Here is an 18,296-nt window from a genome sequence, read left to right on the forward strand (position 1 = left end):
AAAGTAACAAACAATTTCATTTTATAATCTTAAAGGACAGTTTACAGCTCTATAGCGTTCGGAATTAATTCTTGGCACTCGGATCGCTTGAAGATCACGTGACCAAGCTCGCCAGCTACTAGTTCGCATCTCAGATTTACATTGCCGAACGCAATGTGAACCATTGCGCATAATGGCGGAGTTCGACCAATCAAAATTGTACTAATTTACAGTGTACTTATTTGCAAAACAAATCATGTGAATTTCTGTAAATGAACTCGAAAGTTGATTGATTGACATATCTCCCCACTACTTTCAATCTACTGCGCATCCGTGGGAATGGTTCACCTTACTTTTTGTACCATGTACGTAGTGTGATCCTATATTTCAAGTACGCTGGGTTCATTCGGAGCGACCCCGAGTAGCTCCCGAGAGACAAAATGAACAATACTTATGGTTGAGCGTCAACATGAAAAGGTACTTTTACACGTGTATCAAGTGCACGATGTAAACTAGACCATAAGTTTGATTTCCTGATCTCTTCATGTTGGCAACAATGCAGACAAATAGTTTCGAGTAACGATTTTTAGGTTACCTCGTATATAGTGTAATCTGCAAGAGTGGTGTAAATCTGGCTCGAGCTGTATCCACAGGATATTAACAAAATGTCCAGGAGAAATTCCGGAGACGATTTTAGAAAAGGTTTTGTTCATTTTATCTATTACGCTGCTAGTAAATGTAGATAACGCACATTACAATCCTGGGAAGATACTTATAGCGATTTCGGTCATTTGCACTACGCTAGATCTATGCATACTAAAAGCTGCTATACATGAAATTAGCAAAGTTAAGTGTAAAAGTATATAAATATTTTAAACAATTAACTATCTACTAATGATATTGTCATGTTATTTACTAAAATATGTATGGATTTCATTATCAAGGTATATCATTTCATTATCAAAGTTGATTACATCTCACTGCATTGAAATATTTTATATAAAGTAGCTTTTAATATGCACTAATCCAGCGTAACGCGAGTGATCAAATTCACCATTAGATATTATTTCCATGCATAAACTATTAAAATGAATAAGGTCTTTTTTTGATAAGTGAATGAAGATTTTACAATGGGCGCATTCAGCGGACTCAACAGTTGAGTGAGCGCTCGCTATTATTGGTATTCTTTTAGATCATCTAATCAAAATTTTAGATCTAAAAGAATACATCAACAGTAGCAAGCACTCACTCAAGTATTGAGTCAGCTGAACACAGCCAATGAGTCAGTAATCTATAGTTGGCTGGTGACCAAACTTCACCGACTACCGATAAGACTTAGGACTATTGACTATCAACTCATTATAGAATAAGCTTCAAGCTATAAGAAATTGGCTAATCATAATTCATTATTCTTATCACATTTGACTGTGACTGGTTAATTTCTTACGGTTTAAGACTTAAGTAACAGCTTATTATAGAAAGCTTATAAGTCTGCAAACATAATAGGTGTAGTAAGCCTTAAGAAGAACAAGGGTCTGAGCACAAGAATCGTAACTTTTTATAAAATTTTTCATTTTTCACTTTTTATCCTAGGAAAAAAGTTTCATGATTGATACCCAGACAATACAATAGATGTTTTTAAGCCTTAAGCCACAAGGAATAGACGAATCACAATCAATTATTCTCCTCTTATTCGACTGTAATTAGTTAATTTCTTACGGTTTAAGGTTTAAAAACATCTATTATAGAATTAATAAATAGTAATAAGACTCTGTACATATAAAACAATGTGGTAAAACAAGGGCAAAGAGCCAGTAATGCAGCAAAGAACTTTAATTTAAATTAGCATTAAAAATTCATATAAACAATTATAATTGACAACAAACGTTTCGAGTCACTCCAATCGAGTCATTTTCAATGTAATCATAATATTTCAACATTGTTCTAAACCAAAAATATGTACATGGTATTACAATACTATTATAATTTTTAATCCTGTATTCATCATTCCGTGTAGTACGCTGCGAGTCATTTTTATCAAAAATCAAAGTAGTCATAAAAAAATTCTTGTCAGTAATATCAGTAAATGTCTTAAGAATCCATTAATAAAAAGAGAGAAAAAAAACGCAGGTAGATGGTAGTCCATTTCGTTGTACAATATATTGGTTTATTTCATTATAGAGGAGAATAATTGATTGTGATTGGAAAATTCACATGATAATAGAAATAATTTCATCTTGTGATTTTATTGTTATCGAGTATTAAAGAATTAAATAATAGAGAAATAGAAGAAAAAGAACATATCATCATTTGACTTTCCACATGACGTAATTTTAAAAAATTACATTTGAAACAATCAGTTATGTGATTTACTTGTTTTAATTACATAATTTTGTTTTGTAATTGTATGACGTGATTTTTTTTTTTAGTAGAATTACCACTCTATTGTGTTTGCGGGATTGCAATAAAGTAGTAAACCTTAAGCCTTAAGGAGTTATTCCCTCTTGAAGGCTTCAAAATCATACCTTATTTTGGGAGTTGATTACTAAAAAACTATACATAATATAAAAAATCGATTTATTATCTTAGTGTACAAAACGTGTAATAATTATATTCTTGGCAAACAAAATGGCGGCGCTACAGTACGTTTTTCAGAGACCTGCGAGTGATAAAGGCATCCACGGCACTGAACTATAGGGTCTTTAAAAAGTCTGGAAACGCTAAAATATCTCGAAAACGATCAAAAATACAAGGTGCGTCCCAAAATTTTCCGAACTTTTGAAATAAAACAACAACGGTTTACTTTTTTTTTCAAATTCAAATTGTTTATTCAAAGTAGTCCCCGTCGGACTCAATACAACGTTTGGCACGATCTAAAAGCATTTCAAATGAGTGTTTTATGTCGTTCAAAGGCACGTCCTTCAGAATAGTGGTACAAGCCCTTTGGATGTCTTCTACGTCCACATACCGCTTTCCTTTCATGGACAAATGCATTTTGCCGAATAGGTAGAAGTCACAAGGTGCCATATCAGGCGAATACGGGGAATGGTTGATTGTTAAAATGTGATTTTTAGTCAAAAAATCAGTGACAAGTGTCGAACGGTGAGATGGCGCATTATCGTGTAACAAGCGCCAACTTCCTCCTTCGCGATATTCTGGCCGAATACGACGAATGCGGTGCACCAAACGCTTCAAAACGCTTACATAGAATACAGCATTAACTGTTTGGCCTGCTGGAACGAATTCTTTGTGCACAATACCCTTGGAATCATAAAAACAAATGAGCATTGTCTTCACTTTTGACTTCTCTAAACGCGATTTTTTGGGTTTTGGGTCGTTTCGCGCCTTCCATTCCGCGCTTTGACGCTTGGTTTCTGGATCGTATTGAAAACACCACGTCTCGTCACCAGTAACAATGCTATAAAGGAAGTTTTGGTCCTTTTTTGCTTCCTTAATAATGTCCTTTGAATGTTGAATTCGATGCATTTTTTGGTCGTCAGTCAACTTGTGTGGAACAAATCGTGCACAGACTTTTTGTAGGCCCAAATGTTCGGTCAAAATGCGATAAATCGTTGATTTGGGGTTCAATTCCATTTCCATGTATCTCACTGAAGATTTTGGCTCATGCTTGATGAAATTACGCACAACTTCGATGGAATTTTCGTTAATTGTCGATTTTGGGCGACCTGTATGTGCGTCGTCATTTATGTCCTCACGACCGTTCTTGAATCGCGTATACCACTCATAAACACTGGCACGGGCTACACAATTATCATAAACTTGTTTCATCAAATTATGGGTTTCGGTAAATGTTTTACAAGTTTAAAACAAAACTTAATATTGGCTGTTTGTTCGAAGTTCATTCTCGTACCGATGTATACAACATACTGACACTTGAGACGCCATAACTTCGTTTCCACTGAACCAAATGTCATGAAATTTTTACTGGAAGTCAGCTAGGGATGTACCTTTCAAACGCGCAATCGAACACACGGATGGCGCCACCCGACCTATCCCTATTGAAAAAGTTCGGAAAATTTTGGGACGCACCTTGTATATAAACGCAAAGTTGTAGGACTTCAAAAAAATCTACGTAACTGATGATAAAAGGTTGACATTGGGAGTCTGCAAGATCATATGAAGGTCAAGTTGAATTTTTTAAATAGGATTCCCCTCTTTTGATTACATAGTTTTATAACTTATTTCAACAGCTTTTCAAAACACTACAATAAAATATTTTTTCATTAAGTACTTTTCAAATTATAAGGCTTGAAAGTTACAGTATCGTCAGCATTAGCAAAGTGTCCGACCGACGGCTAAAACCTCTCGTTCAGAATCATGTCTTGGATAACATTTGGTAAGATCAATCATCCATTGGAGATTATTCCTCTTAATTTTTTGCACTAAAAATTCATTTTTGCGCAAAAATGAAAATAAGAGATATAACCTCCATTGGCTTTGATTTTGACAAATGTTATTCAGAACATGATTCTGAATGACATTCAAGAAATTTTAGCCGTCGAACGCCTTGCGTAATGCTAATGCCGGCGTTACTGTAACTTTCAAGCCTTATAACTCGAAAAGTACTTCATGAAAAATTATTTTATTACAGTATTTTGAAAAGCCCTCGAGATGTGCTTTAAGAATATGCAATGAAAAATAGGGAATTCCATTTAAAAAATTCAACATGACCTTGCAGACTCCACCCAAGGTCATGTTGAATTTTTCTCTTATCATTAGTTAGGTAGATTTTTTGAAGTCTTACAACTCTGCTTTTATATATTTTTCGCTAGAGTTGATCGTTTTCGAAAAATTTTAGCGTTTCCAAATTTTTTGAAGACCCTGTGTATACACTGGAATGGCATCTCCGCTGTGAAGCATAGAAAATCGTCGCACCAATTGATCATCGCCATTTTAATTTGCTTGATATAAGAGCGAATCAGAAGCTTTCAGGTGCTCATGCGTAACTTACGTTGAGTATTCTTTAGTGAGACGTATAGCAAGATGTCAACAAGATTATCGTCTGTGGGGTTATATTTGAAAGATTACTTCGAAAAATTATAAAATCGCGATTGTAAAATGTGTAAAGCATCAACATGAAGTGCTGTGTGCCTGGGTGTGAGCAGAAAAGTAAAAAGGGCTTCGGATTCGCTCAAATATCCCAACTAAAATGACGGCTGATCAATTGTGGCCACGAATTTTCCTCGATGCCCATTCCAGTATACAGAATGTTTCTTAAAAAGCGGACACTAATTATATAGCGCTAATCCTAATCTAAAATTGAGTCGAAATTTCCTGAGTCATTTTTTTTGTACAGTGCTGCATGAAGTTATTATCGAGTAAAGCTAATCCAATGGGCGCCGTCATTTAAACGGACGCACGTCCGTGAGCCGCGCACTTAGTAGTGTGCGTGAGCGCTTCGCCGCGCCGCTATGCCGCTGACTTCGCCGCTATTGCGCAATATTCTCACGCGTATATTATAATAATGCGAAAAATTTGTTTTGCATTATTGCAAAAATCATATTCCTTCTGTCAGAAGCATTTTCTTTGAGGAAAATTTTAACAAAGAATAAGAACTCTCGTCAAAACGTAGCAAATTATAAATTACATAAAAAATATAATCTTTTGCTTACAAATTACTTAAAAAATCTTTCTTTGTAAATTCAAAACTCTGTAAGTCTCCTTTGACGTCGCGACACATAATAATAATTATACAAATGAAAATATATCAGAATTAAATTATATCAGAATTATAACAGAAATTTATAATTATTATTATGTCGCAGCATAATTTTAATTTTGTGTACAAATATTTTAACGTTTTAATATTGTTAAAATTGCTAATAATAACATGCATATGACAAACCATTTTATTACAACAGGAAACAATATTCTAAGGCTAATATTGAAGAACTTAAATTTCTAGCTGCCGGTTTATAATTATGTTGTTACGTAATAATAATTCAACGAATTATAGTTATGTAAAGGCATAATAAAAATTTTATGAATTAAAATTATATTCTGACATAATATGATAATTTCGAACTTTTATTACACCTCGTACATAATAGTAATTCAGTTAATTTTAAATTGTGTCTAAATAAAAATTTTGATTATGTCCTGACATAATTTTAATTTTTAATTCATTTAATTATTGTTATGTCACAATATAAATGCGGCAGCTATAAGGCTTTGAATTTCTTTATTAGCTTAAGAATATTATTTTATTCTATTAAATATCAAAATTCTTTGCCATATGCATTTTATTATTTGGAATTTTAACAATGTTATAAAAATCAAATTCCTTTATCCAGAATTGTCTCGACATAATTTTAATTCATTAATAAGAATCGTTATTCCTTTTAGACAATTATTTTTTAAGAATTTTACATTAGAAAAGTATCTTTTATGCCATATTGTTTATAAAAATAAACTTACAGTAAAATTTATTCAATTATAAAAAAAAATGTAAATCTTTTTATAAAGAAAGGAATGTGTTTTTCTATTTTTTAATGTTTTCTTTTATTTCGAGTATTTTCTTTTATTTCTTTTATTTATGAACTCATTTGGATATGTAATTGTCCTAATAAATTATTATTTGTAAAAAAGTGATAGCGTAGCGTAAAATTTATTAAGATATTTCTAACAGTGAGATAGCTGCGGAGCGCTACGCTCTAATCTTATTGTTAGAAATACCTTAATGAATTTTAAGTAATGTAAACGGAAGCTTGTGGTCAAGCAGGAAACTGGAAAGTAATGTGTGATATGACTGAAAATTAAGTTACATAATCTCAAATGTAATGAACTGTCCATTAAATTTAATGGACAGTTTCATCAGAAATCTTAACACTTAGAGCCTGAAACAAACTACTCACTGAATCTTTCTGCGAATGCTTTCATCCAGTTACAATGAAGTGATGCATTTTTTTAAATGAATTTATTATGGCAATTACATATCCAGATAATTCCATAGAATAAAAGGAACTACATGAAGCATGTTAAAAAATAAAGAAAGATATATTTTTTTTTACATCGTCTTTTTTTTTTAACATTAACCAAAATTTTGTATTCAACATTTTATACAGAGATTATCTCATAAAAAAGAGAGGAACTGTTTTATTAATTTTTGCAAATGAGAAATGTGTGTGTGTGTAAAATATAGTGATCCTGAAAAAGACTGTTCTTTAATAACAGGTCTTATAAAGATTTATTAAAGTAATTGCTCAAAATGAGCGAGCCTCGATGCACGCTTCCGCACGAAGAATTAAATTTCGATGTACGCGTCGAACCATTGCTTCATCAATAGTTTGCACAGCTATTTGCATCCTTCCAATAATTTCTTCAGGTGAAGCGAGCTCCGTTACATATAATTTTCTTCAAATGACTCCAAAGAAAAAAATCCAGCGGTGACCTAGTAATAATTAATATGTAATATATTAATGCATTTCCTTTTACATATTTTCCTCTCTTGCCTTTCTAAATTAAAAATTTCTCGTATCGCGCCATCTGATTGACCCATATTGGCCTCTTTATCCAGTGATCAGGAAAACGTTCATTTAGAAAATTACGTCTCGATATGTATGCGGTGGTGCTCCATCCTGTTGAAAAAATATAACTGTTCTCTGCAGAAGAGGAATTTCTTCTAAAAAATCTGAGAATCTTTGTCTTAAAAATTCAACGTAACCTCTTCCCTGTAAAAAAAACGTCACATTACTATGTATTGATACATATTGCTCAATAGTCAATCAAGAGATTTTTGTATTTTTTATCGTCAAAATATCTGGTAAAAAAGTGGGATTCATAACTCTCGTCACCCAAAATGCCTGCCCAGTAGTTCAGCTTCCATCTATGTTGAAAGCTGCGCGTATATGTCACATGTGGATTTATAACTTCATAATGGTGTTGATTGTGACAGCTGAATATGTGCGCGTAAATAAAGATTCGTCTGTTCACATTATATTTTTTAGAAAACTTTCGGCTTCGTTGTTATGAAGAAGCCAACGACAGAAATTTTCTCTGGCACGGTGGTTTCTCTCATTTAAATATGTTCAAAACACATCCATGAAATGGATAACAAATCATGTTTCAATACCCTGTGGGCTGTTGCGGGACTGATATTTAATTGACGGCCTATTACACGTGTACTAGTCGTAGCATCTAACTCGATCATGTCCAAAATCATTTCTTCCGTTTCGATTCTTATTCGGCGTTCACGACCAGCACCAATTTTAGGTTTTGACATTAAACAATTACTATTTCGAATCCTTTGATCTAATCTTCCGAAAGTTCTTTAGGTGGGATGCATGCGACTTAGTGCTCCGCATAAAGATAATATTTCTATTCTAAAAGGAGACTTACAGAGTTTTAAATTTACAAAAAAAGATTTTTTAAATAATTTGTAAGCAAAAAGATTATATTTTTTATGTAATATATTGGGTCATCTAAAAAGTATCCGGTTTTTTGTCACTAGATGGTGTTGATGGTCAACACCAGTGGTTAGATGATCTAATATAATCTGCTATGTTTTGACGAGAATTCTCGTATTCCTTGTTAAAATTTTCCTGAAAGAAAATGCTTCTGACAGAAGGAATATGATTTTTGCAATAATGCAAAACAAATTTTTCGCATTATTATGAAATACGCGTGAGAATATTGCGCGATAGCGGCGAAGTCAGCGGCATAGCGGCGCGGCGAAGTGCTCACGCACATTATCAAGAGCATGGCTCACGGACGTGCGTCTGTTTAAACGACGGCGCCCATTGGATTAGCTTTATTCGATAATAACTGCTTCATGCAGCACTGTACAAAAAAAATGGCTCAGGAAATTTCGACTCAATTTTAGATCAGGATTAGCGCTATATAATTAGTGTCCGCTTTTTAAGAAACACCCTGTATGTATAGTTCAGTGATTCACGGTGAACATCAGAACGGGTCCAAAAAGTATGCTATATCAAAAATTTGATTAATTATTTTTAATCTGCATTAAAGAAGGGTACTAATTTTCAAGAGTTTCGCGACCATTCGGAGATCGTTTTATTTCTATGTTTTTTTATGTATTTTTCTTTGTTGAAACCAAAAATAATCATTATAAATACCAAACTTAAGAAAAAATACATTGAAATAAAATGAATAAAATCCTTGTTCGCATCATTATAAATCACTGTTAATTATGTTTCATTGATTTAGAAGTTAATCCCAAATTGGAATTAAATGCGAGTAATATCGCATCACAAAACATTAATTAGATTATACTTTTTATTAGATCATTTGTCACAAAAAAAAAATTAATAATCTTATGAAAAATATGAAAACTTGAAAATACGATAAAACATCAATTATTGCTTTCTAACTAATTCTTCTTACGAATCATTTTATATGATTAAATTCAATTTTGACTGTAATATTGATAATGATAATTGAATACGAAAAAGTTCTTTTATTTAAAAAACAATGATGAATGACGAGATGCCTTCCTCCTTTTTATTCGGATTTGGGACCGACAGAGGTAAAGTTACATCTCGTATTACATATTTACATATATACATATATATCTATGTATATATATATATATATATATAATATATATATAATATATATATCGATATAATATTATATATATATATATATATATATATATATATATATATATATAGAGTGACATCAATATATGGCCCCACCCGTCCCGAGCAGATAGAGCGGACTAAACTGAGTCGAAAAGTCCTGTATCATTTTGCAATGCTCGCAATAATTAACGAGATATTAACGTTTAAAGATAGTCAAATACGCGCGTCCGTCCGATCTACCGAAGATACAGTCCACCGAGCGCACGGCGTGCGAGCCGCGAGGAGCGAGGATGGTCTAGCAGGCGCGTCGCGCCATTCGAGCTTAGAGGCGCTAAAGTCGCGCGCCAAGCTATCGATGGCGGATATTCGGCACTTTAGAAATAATATTTCGATTGCGAAAATTGGGAAATGATCAAGAACTGTTGAAAAAAACTCAATTTAGTTCATTCTGAAGCGTGCACATGTACATACAAAAAAATGTTAATATTACTTGACAATCTTCTTGATGCTTCCATGGGTGCTTTCTATATAACTAATCTGTGCTTCGCGGGTTTTCTCCATGTCTTGGTCCATTCTTGATGTGCCAACGTTTCGTGGGCCTTGCAGTCCACTTCATCAGGGCGAGGAGCAGCCTGATACTACCTGCATCATAATGACCTGACTCAGTATCAGGCTGCTCCTCGCCCTGATGAAGTGGACTGCAAGGCCCACGAAACGTTGGCACATCAAGAATGGACCAAGACATGGAGAAAACCCGCGAAGCACAGATTAGTTATATTGTTAATATTATATTACTTGTTTCAAGTAAATAATAAGAGTATTTTAAAATTATATTATCAAGAAAATATTCTTTGTAATGATATAATCGTTACTCAAAAAAAAAGAATAAAAATTGCGTTCTCTCTTAGTATTAGAATGATATTTTTCTGCATTTTTCTACACTACTGCTCATAAAAGTTCAAACATCTATATAAATTTCATCGAATGATGATATAAAAAATTAAGACATAAAACAGCAATTGTATTATTTTTGAAATATATTTTAAATCACTTGTACACATACTAGCAATTGCAAAAGTTTTATAAATTATTTTTAATTTTATGTACCAAAATTGAATTAAAAATATTTTATAAAGCTTTTGCTATCTCCTACTTATGGGCTGACAACATACACCATAGCGTGAGCCCATATTTGTGTTCTCTGATCGAATTTTTGAAATTTATTAATTATAATATCAATGTTATACGAAGTAAAGACAATACTTTTTGACATACAAAATTAAAACTTAATTTATAAAGCTTTTGCAATTGTTAGTATGTGTTGCATATACAAGCGATTCAAAATATATTTCAAAAATAATACAATTGCTGTTTTATAAAGTCTAAATTTTTAAAATAATCATTCGATAAAATTTATACGGTTGTCCGAACTTCCATGAACAATAGTGTAGAAAAATGCAGAAAAATATCATTCTAGTACTAAAAGAGAATGCAATTTTTATTCTTCTTCTTTTGAGTAACGATTATATCATTACAAAGAATATTTTCTTAATAATATAATTTTAAAATACTCTTATTATTTACTTGAAACAAGTAATATTTACGTAACATTTTTTTGTAAGTACATGTGCACGCTTCAGAATGAACTGAGTTTTTTCCAACAGTTCTTGATCATTTCCCAATTTTCGCAATCGAAATATTGGGTCATCTAAAAAGTATCCGCGGTTTTTAGATGACCCAATATTATTTTTCAAGCGCCGAATATCCGCTGTCGATAGATTGGCGCGCGGGAAATGAGGCAAGTGCCAATATAAAAATGTGTCCAGTTTAGTTTTCAAATTAAAAAAATTTAAACGTGTAATAATAATCTGTTTATTTGGAAGAAATACAGCTTGAACTAGTCAAAAACTCATAAAAAATAGAAAAACAAAAACAGGTTATTCCTTAAGAAAAAACTCTTTTCTCGAAAATAGCGGTGAATATTCTCAAATGTTTTACATGGTAAACTGCGTTGGAGATATCTTTCTGCATAAATACGCCTTACCTCACGTGAATTACCATTTGCAAGACCATAGGCAGAGTGAATATCTGCCTTTCAAAATTTGTAAACTTAGGCATAATGAAACCGATTTTGATGGACTGAAAACGTATGTACAAGCTAACTGATATCCGCAACAACATAAAAACTGAAGTCTGTTTTTGATTTTGTGACTTTTACTTTGACTTTGACTTTGTCACTTTGTTTACAATTGTGCGAATGGTAATTCACGTGAAGCAAGGCATATTTATGCAGGAAAATATTTCCAATGCAATTTACCGTTTCGTCAAATATTTGTGAACATTCACCTGTATTTCGGAAACTAAGCCGTTTAGGACTCATGTTTATATGGATTTGAAATAAATTAAAGAATCGCTCTGTTGATGCAACATATTTAACTAACACCCTATATATATATAGGGTGTTAGTTAAGTATGTTGCATATATATATATATATAAGTTGTCTGGAAATAATCGCCAAATATTTCATGGGCAGGTAGAAAGGACTGAGTCGAAAAGTCCTCTACCATTTTGCAATTTTCGTAATAGTTAACAAACTTTAATTACTAAAAATTGCCAAATATTGGTCTTGAATAATTTTTTACTCAAATATTATCAACTTTATAGAAAAGCTGCAAGAGAGACAAAAATCATTTATTTTCTTCTCATAAAGTTCTAAGAATTTTTTCAGAATTTTTTATCAACTTTTTAGTACTGCATTTTCTTTTTTTTTTGCCAGCACGAGAAAATACGGTATCAAAAAATTCTGAAAAAATTCTGAAAAAATTCTCAGATCTGAGAAGAAAATAAATTTTTATCTCTTGCAGTTTTTCTGTAAAGTCGATAGTATTTGAGTAAAAAATTATTCAAGACCAATATTTGGCAATTTTTAGTAATTAATATCTTGTTAACTATTGCGAAATGATAGAGGACTTTTCGACTCAGTTTAGTCCTCTCTATCTGCCCATGAAATATTTGGCGATTATTTTCCAGACATTCTGTATATACACGCACACACACACACGCGCACACACACACACACACACACACACACACACACACACACACACACACACACACACACACTGTGTGTGTGTGTGTGTGTGTGTGTGTGTGTGTGTGTGTGTGTGTGTGTGTGTGTGTGTGTGTGTGTGTGTGTACAGGGTGTTTGATAAGTAAAAAAGATAAAACTGTCATATAAAGGTATAAAGCGGACTAAACTGAGGGTGTCTGGAAATAATCGCCAAATATTTCATGGGCATGTAGAGCGGACTAATCTGAGTCGAAAAGTCCTGTATCATTTTGTAAGTTTCTCCAATAATTAACGAGATATTAATCCTTAAAGATAGCCGAATACGTGCGTCCGCCTGGCCTACTCCGCTCTACCTGCTCATGAAAAATTTGGCGATTATTTCCAGACACCCTATATACATATTACATATAAACATATTTATATATTTTACATTACACATACATAATATTAGAATTCCTGCTCAATTTTGAAATAATAATTTTTCAGTAGGGATACCGACTGGATATAGTGATTCTAAAAGCGAAAATGAATAAAAAAAAAACATTTGTATATGTACATATGTGTAAGCTTGGACGCGAGAATATAAATATATAAATATTTATACGTATAAATATGTATATATATATATATATATATATATATATATATACATATGTACATATGTGTGTGCGTGCGAGTGTAAATATATAAATAGAAAATGTAACTTTACCATTGTCGGTTCCAAATCCGAATAAAAGAAAGGAGGGCATCTCGATATTTATCATTATTTTTTAAATAATAAGAAAACTTTTTCGTTGCCAATTATCATTATTAATATTATAGTCGTTACAAATCGAATCTAAAAATATAAAATGATTCGTAAAAAGGATTGTTTGAAAGCAATAATTGATGTTTCACCTATTATCAAGTTTTCAATATTTTTCATAAGATTATTAATTTTTTTTGTTACAAATGACCTAATAAAAAGTATAATAAGTATCTAATTAATGTTTTTACTGGTGCAATATCACTCGCATTTAATTCAATTTGGAATTAACTTCTAAATCAATGAACTACAACTGATAATGATTTTATAACGATGCAAATCGGATTTTATTCACTTTGTTTCAATGCATCAATTTTTCCTTAAGTCTAGCATTATTATAATGATTATTTTCGATTTTTAGGAAGAAAAATGTATAAAAAAACATAGAAATAAAATGATTTCCGAGTGATCGCGAAAAATTGGTACTCTCCTTTATTAAAGAAATATCTGTCCGATTTAAAAAAATATTTAAAAATGTGAAAATGGTGCACGCGAAAAAAGTTTTCATGTAAAAATTCAATATAAAAGTATGAATTATAAAAAAAGTATATGTATAAGTTATCTCAAAAACTACAGGTATTTCTTTAGATAATTCAATTGACAATAACTGAGCAAAATTTTAAATGATTTAGATTAAATTATAATAGTAATAAGACTCAATAAATTTAAAAACAGAAAGACAAAGGGCTACGTGCCTAAAACAATCGTTACAAAATAAAAATTGTTAACCGTTAATAAATAAACATGTCATCTAGTTAAAATATAACTTTAATTTGCCAGTAACGAACAAAAACAAAACAAACATTTCGATCCCTATTGGATCATTAGTAATGTAAACAAAAACGGTGAAAATATTACATAGTTAAGATATACAAAAATCAAAGTTCGCTCTCGATCGCATCATTGATAATCAAACTCGCTCAATTTAGAATAAATGTTACAGGAATGTTGCAATCGGAAATCATGTATTCCTCTTGATAGTGTATGAAGATAATAGACAAACATAACTTGTTTCTATTAAAAAGTACAAATATATAAAATTATAATTAGAATAAGTAATCAAATCTAATAAGAGAAATACAAGAAACAAGGAATACCAATAAAAATAAAAAAGTAAAAAAGTAATCTATTATAATATCATGCGAAATGTACATTAAAGTCATTAAACCGAACAGAAACTAATCTTTTATTAAACGAAGACTCGCAATCTATATAGTTTCTGAAATGATTTTCCGATTACAACATTCCTGTAACATTTATTCTAAATTGAGCGAGTTTGATTATCAATGATGCGATCGAGAGCGAACTTTAATTTTTGTATGTCTTAACTATGTAATATTTCCATCCTTTTTGTTTACATTGATAATGATCCAACAGAGATCGATTTGTTTTGTTTTTGTTACTAATCAAAGTTTATATTTTAACTAGATAACATGTTTTATTTATTAACGGTTAAAAATTTTTATTTTATAACGATTGTTTTAGGCTCGTAGCCCTTTGTCTTTCTGATTTGGATTAATTTTTGTGGTAGTTGTAGTGTCCACCGTTTTTTAAAACACTATTCTGAGAAAAACGCAATTAAAGTTTCAATAACAATCTTCTTTCGTCGTATTTTAAGCAAATAGACGCACTGATTTTTAACTGAAACCAGTATAATCTATATTAAAATGATACGTCAATGTCATTTACAGTACAGATGTGTAACTATGATGTCAGATAACTGTTTATCTGAAATATTCAGAACAGAACAATTTAACGGCAACATAGAGGTACCGATTGCTATGAACCTCTCGACATAATCAACTGTATCTTCGTCAATATTGGAAATTTCACTTTTAGATAAAAAATTTTATATTTTTAAGGCTTCCGAATAGTCACAGCCATATTAAATCGTGATGTCAGAAACGAGAAATGACATATTAATTAGTATTATGTGCCATTTATAAATAAAGACAATTTGGATAAAACAAAATGATGAGATTGCTTTAAAACAAAAAATGGACGAAAACTATGCTTATCTTTCCTGAGTCAGTGATAAAAAAAATAATCGTGATAAAAAAAATGATAAAAAGCACATAAAATGCTTTTATTCCATGCGCATGCGTAACTTATTTTCAATTACACGTGCCTTTTGCCAATTACACGGACTTAGTCAGAATCTAAATAGGTGTTTTAAGTCATAAGAAATGGACGAATCACAATCAATTATTCTCCTCGTATTCGACTGTAGTTAATCAATTTTTTGCGACTTAAGGTTTAAAACATCTATTGTAAATCCGAAACTGATGGCTCCTGTACGCGGTAATGAGACACGGTAAACAAAGAACACATTAGGAGCTGTAAGCTTATTGGCTACATCACATTTTGCCGCGCGGCAAGCGTTTATTTTGATGTTTAAATTTATTTTTGTATTTATATAATGGAATAGATATTTATATAGATATTGGTTATAAGATGGGGTAGTAGGGTTGTAAGTAATAGGGATTTAAATTGAGATAATAAATTAAAAAATTATGGTAAAAATTAATAGAAAGTTTTAATTTCTTTAATATAGTTTTCAAAACATAGACTTATTCAAGATCATTAATTAAATATTTTTTTTAATTGAGTAAAGTGATAATTAATAGAAGTAGGTAAGAGAAATGGGGGGGGGGGGAGAAATATAAAAATAATTTAGGTAAAAGAACATTATAATAAATTAAAAATAAAAGAGAAATAATTTAAAAGTTAAACACACACACACAAAATAAGATTCAATTCCGATCCGTCAAACTCTATGCAATTCATATTGGGATGAATTACAACCCAACAAACGAGAATGAATTGCAATGAATTGAAATGGATTCAGATTTTCAGAAATATTGATTCACAAATGTTAAAATGAATGCATTTTTATTCATTTATAGGAATTGCATGGAGCATATCTCTATGCCTTTCAATCTAAAAATAATATTAAATTTTTCTGTGCAAAAACACACAATTGTGAATATTGTTCAATTCAAATTTTTGAATAGGAAATGCAGTTTTTCAATCCAATTGCATCCAATTAAATCTAATTGAATCTAATTGAATCCAAAAAAAATATTCGCTATTTAAAGTACACATTCGGATAGAAAAAGTTTCAATCCATTTTAATCCAGATTCTCGTTTGCTGGAAATCATAACTTCAACTAATGACAGTGGTACCTTAAATTTGGAATAACTCAGTGAAAAATGATCGTATCGAACTTCGTAAAAAAAGCGTTTTAAAGATAAAGTTCCATACTATCATGTGCATCTTGTCCCATTAGGGTGTCATGTGATTTATGCCATGCATCGTGACAATCACGGATCTTCGATTATCAACTTTTCATCTTCTCAATTTGTCATTTGATATTTTGATAATGACCCAGTATAAATTTCATTCAAATATTCTTAAAATGGACACTTTAAGCTTCATTTCGCATTTTTAAACATATTTTTGTCTTCATTATTTACGAAGTTATGATCATTTGAAATCAGATAAATTTTTCCTAATTTTTCAGTATACCGTTTTTTTTGCGGATGAGTGTAGAATATATTTCGTATTATAAGTGCGATTGATTTTTACTTACATCGTAATTTTTTCAAGATTTGTACAAAATAATTATGTATATTCACATATGTAATAATTATTGTAATATACAATTTTACAGAATTGCATAATTTTAATTTTACTTCATAACTTAACTAATTTCTAATTGTTAAATTTATAGGACTGCATTAAACATAACTCGCTTAAAGATTTCCGGTTAAAAAGTCAACTTTGTTTAACTTGATCTGAACTTTGCCAGTGTTTGACGTTGTCAGGGTCAAGTGTCTACAGAACCGAGGACAGGAGAGAGGATGACAGAGGTAGGGATCGTTCTCCGCTCAGAGCCGAGGAACGTAGCAGTACAGACGATTGCGATCAGCTGGATGCAAAGAAACAGAAGTTGGCGTTTGGCTTTGGGAAGAAGGCTGGCAATGAACAGAAGAAAGGAATTCAAATTAAATTAGGTTCTTTCTCCGTAAGTAAAATATTCACATTGACTGTGATGCTTCGTTTTGTTACACAAATTTTTGTTGTAAAATTCTGCCTCTCATAAAATAACTTTTTGTTACAGAAGTCAACTGCGAAGACAACGACAGTATCAAAACCGACAGTAGCCTCGGTGTTCAACGCAGACGATGATGAAGAACCAGAGGAGATGCCGGCAGAAGCGAGAATGAGGATGCGAAATATCGGACGTGAGACACCAACATCGGCTGGACCAAATTCGTTCGGCAAAACAAAACAGGGATTCTGCGACTCTAAAAAGATATTTGAGAAAACGCTAAAGAAAGCAATGGAAGAAGCAAACAAATGATTTTTCATACATTATATATATATATATATATATATATATATATATATATATTTACACACACACATACACATACACAATATACTATATGTATTTATGTATATACACATACACTGGTGTGTGTGTGTGTGTGCGTGTGTGCGCGCGTGTACATGAAAAATTATTACTTGTACATTAATTTTAAATAATTATTAGAGATTCTTCTTGCTAAAATCAGATGCAAGTATTTTTATGAAATGTAAGTAACTCATTGGTAGAATTCAGATTTAAAATGTCGCTTTTTAAAATTAAGGAGGATATTGACTGATATGTGTGTGTATGGGTGGGTGTATGTGTGAGTGCACATCATGTATTATAAATCTTATCTATACTCGCTCTAATAAACTTGACAATTCCAAGTTTATTCATATAATAGCACTAAACAGCTTATTATCCAACTTTGCATTAATTTACGATAAAATATTGTATTTTATTCACACTTTCTTTCACAATAATAAAAGTAATATAACATTGC

General features: G+C 31.4%; 1 protein-coding gene and 1 long non-coding RNA gene across 4 annotated transcripts in view; one reads left to right on the top strand and one right to left on the bottom strand.

The window, feature by feature from the left end:
- The window catches only part of LOC147907924 (uncharacterized), a 112,639-nt gene that overhangs the window by 43,309 nt on the left and 51,034 nt on the right, over nucleotides 1-18,296 (bottom strand). The gene's annotated exons all lie outside the window — the stretch shown is intronic.
- On the top strand, nucleotides 529-18,295 carry LOC105153279 (PEST proteolytic signal-containing nuclear protein). Of its 3 annotated transcripts, none has more exons than XM_011068028.2 (3): nucleotides 529-681; nucleotides 17,247-17,446; nucleotides 17,543-18,295. In XM_011068028.2, exons 1-3 carry the CDS (start codon nucleotides 645-647, stop codon nucleotides 17,783-17,785), a joined length of 480 nt encoding a protein of 159 aa, XP_011066330.1. In that variant the 5' UTR covers nucleotides 529-644; the 3' UTR covers nucleotides 17,786-18,295. The 3 variants fall into 3 exon arrangements, with proteins under 3 accessions (XP_011066330.1, XP_087267902.1, XP_011066328.2); XM_087411776.1 differs by lacking the exon at nucleotides 529-681 and adding an exon at nucleotides 4,944-5,109; XM_011068026.2 differs by lacking the exon at nucleotides 529-681 and adding an exon at nucleotides 8,858-8,919 and having other exon boundaries at nucleotides 17,254-17,446.

This window comes from Acromyrmex echinatior, chromosome 12, assembly GCF_024713525.1.
Source record: "Acromyrmex echinatior isolate Ae372 chromosome 12, ASM2471352v2, whole genome shotgun sequence".
NCBI classification, from domain to species: domain Eukaryota; kingdom Metazoa; phylum Arthropoda; class Insecta; order Hymenoptera; family Formicidae; genus Acromyrmex; species Acromyrmex echinatior.

Excerpts from the sequence above, each read along its gene's own strand:
- LOC105153279 (XM_011068026.2), top strand. The coding sequence starts at position 8,873 with ATGTATAGTTCAGTGATTCACGGTGAACATCAGAACGGGTCCAAAAA. Across the intron at positions 8,920-17,253 it reads CATCAGAACGGGTCCAAAAA|TGTCTACAGAACCGAGGACA; the intron begins GTATGCTATATC and ends GTCAGGGTCAAG. Across the intron at positions 17,447-17,542 it reads TTAAATTAGGTTCTTTCTCC|AAGTCAACTGCGAAGACAAC; the intron begins GTAAGTAAAATA and ends TTTTTGTTACAG.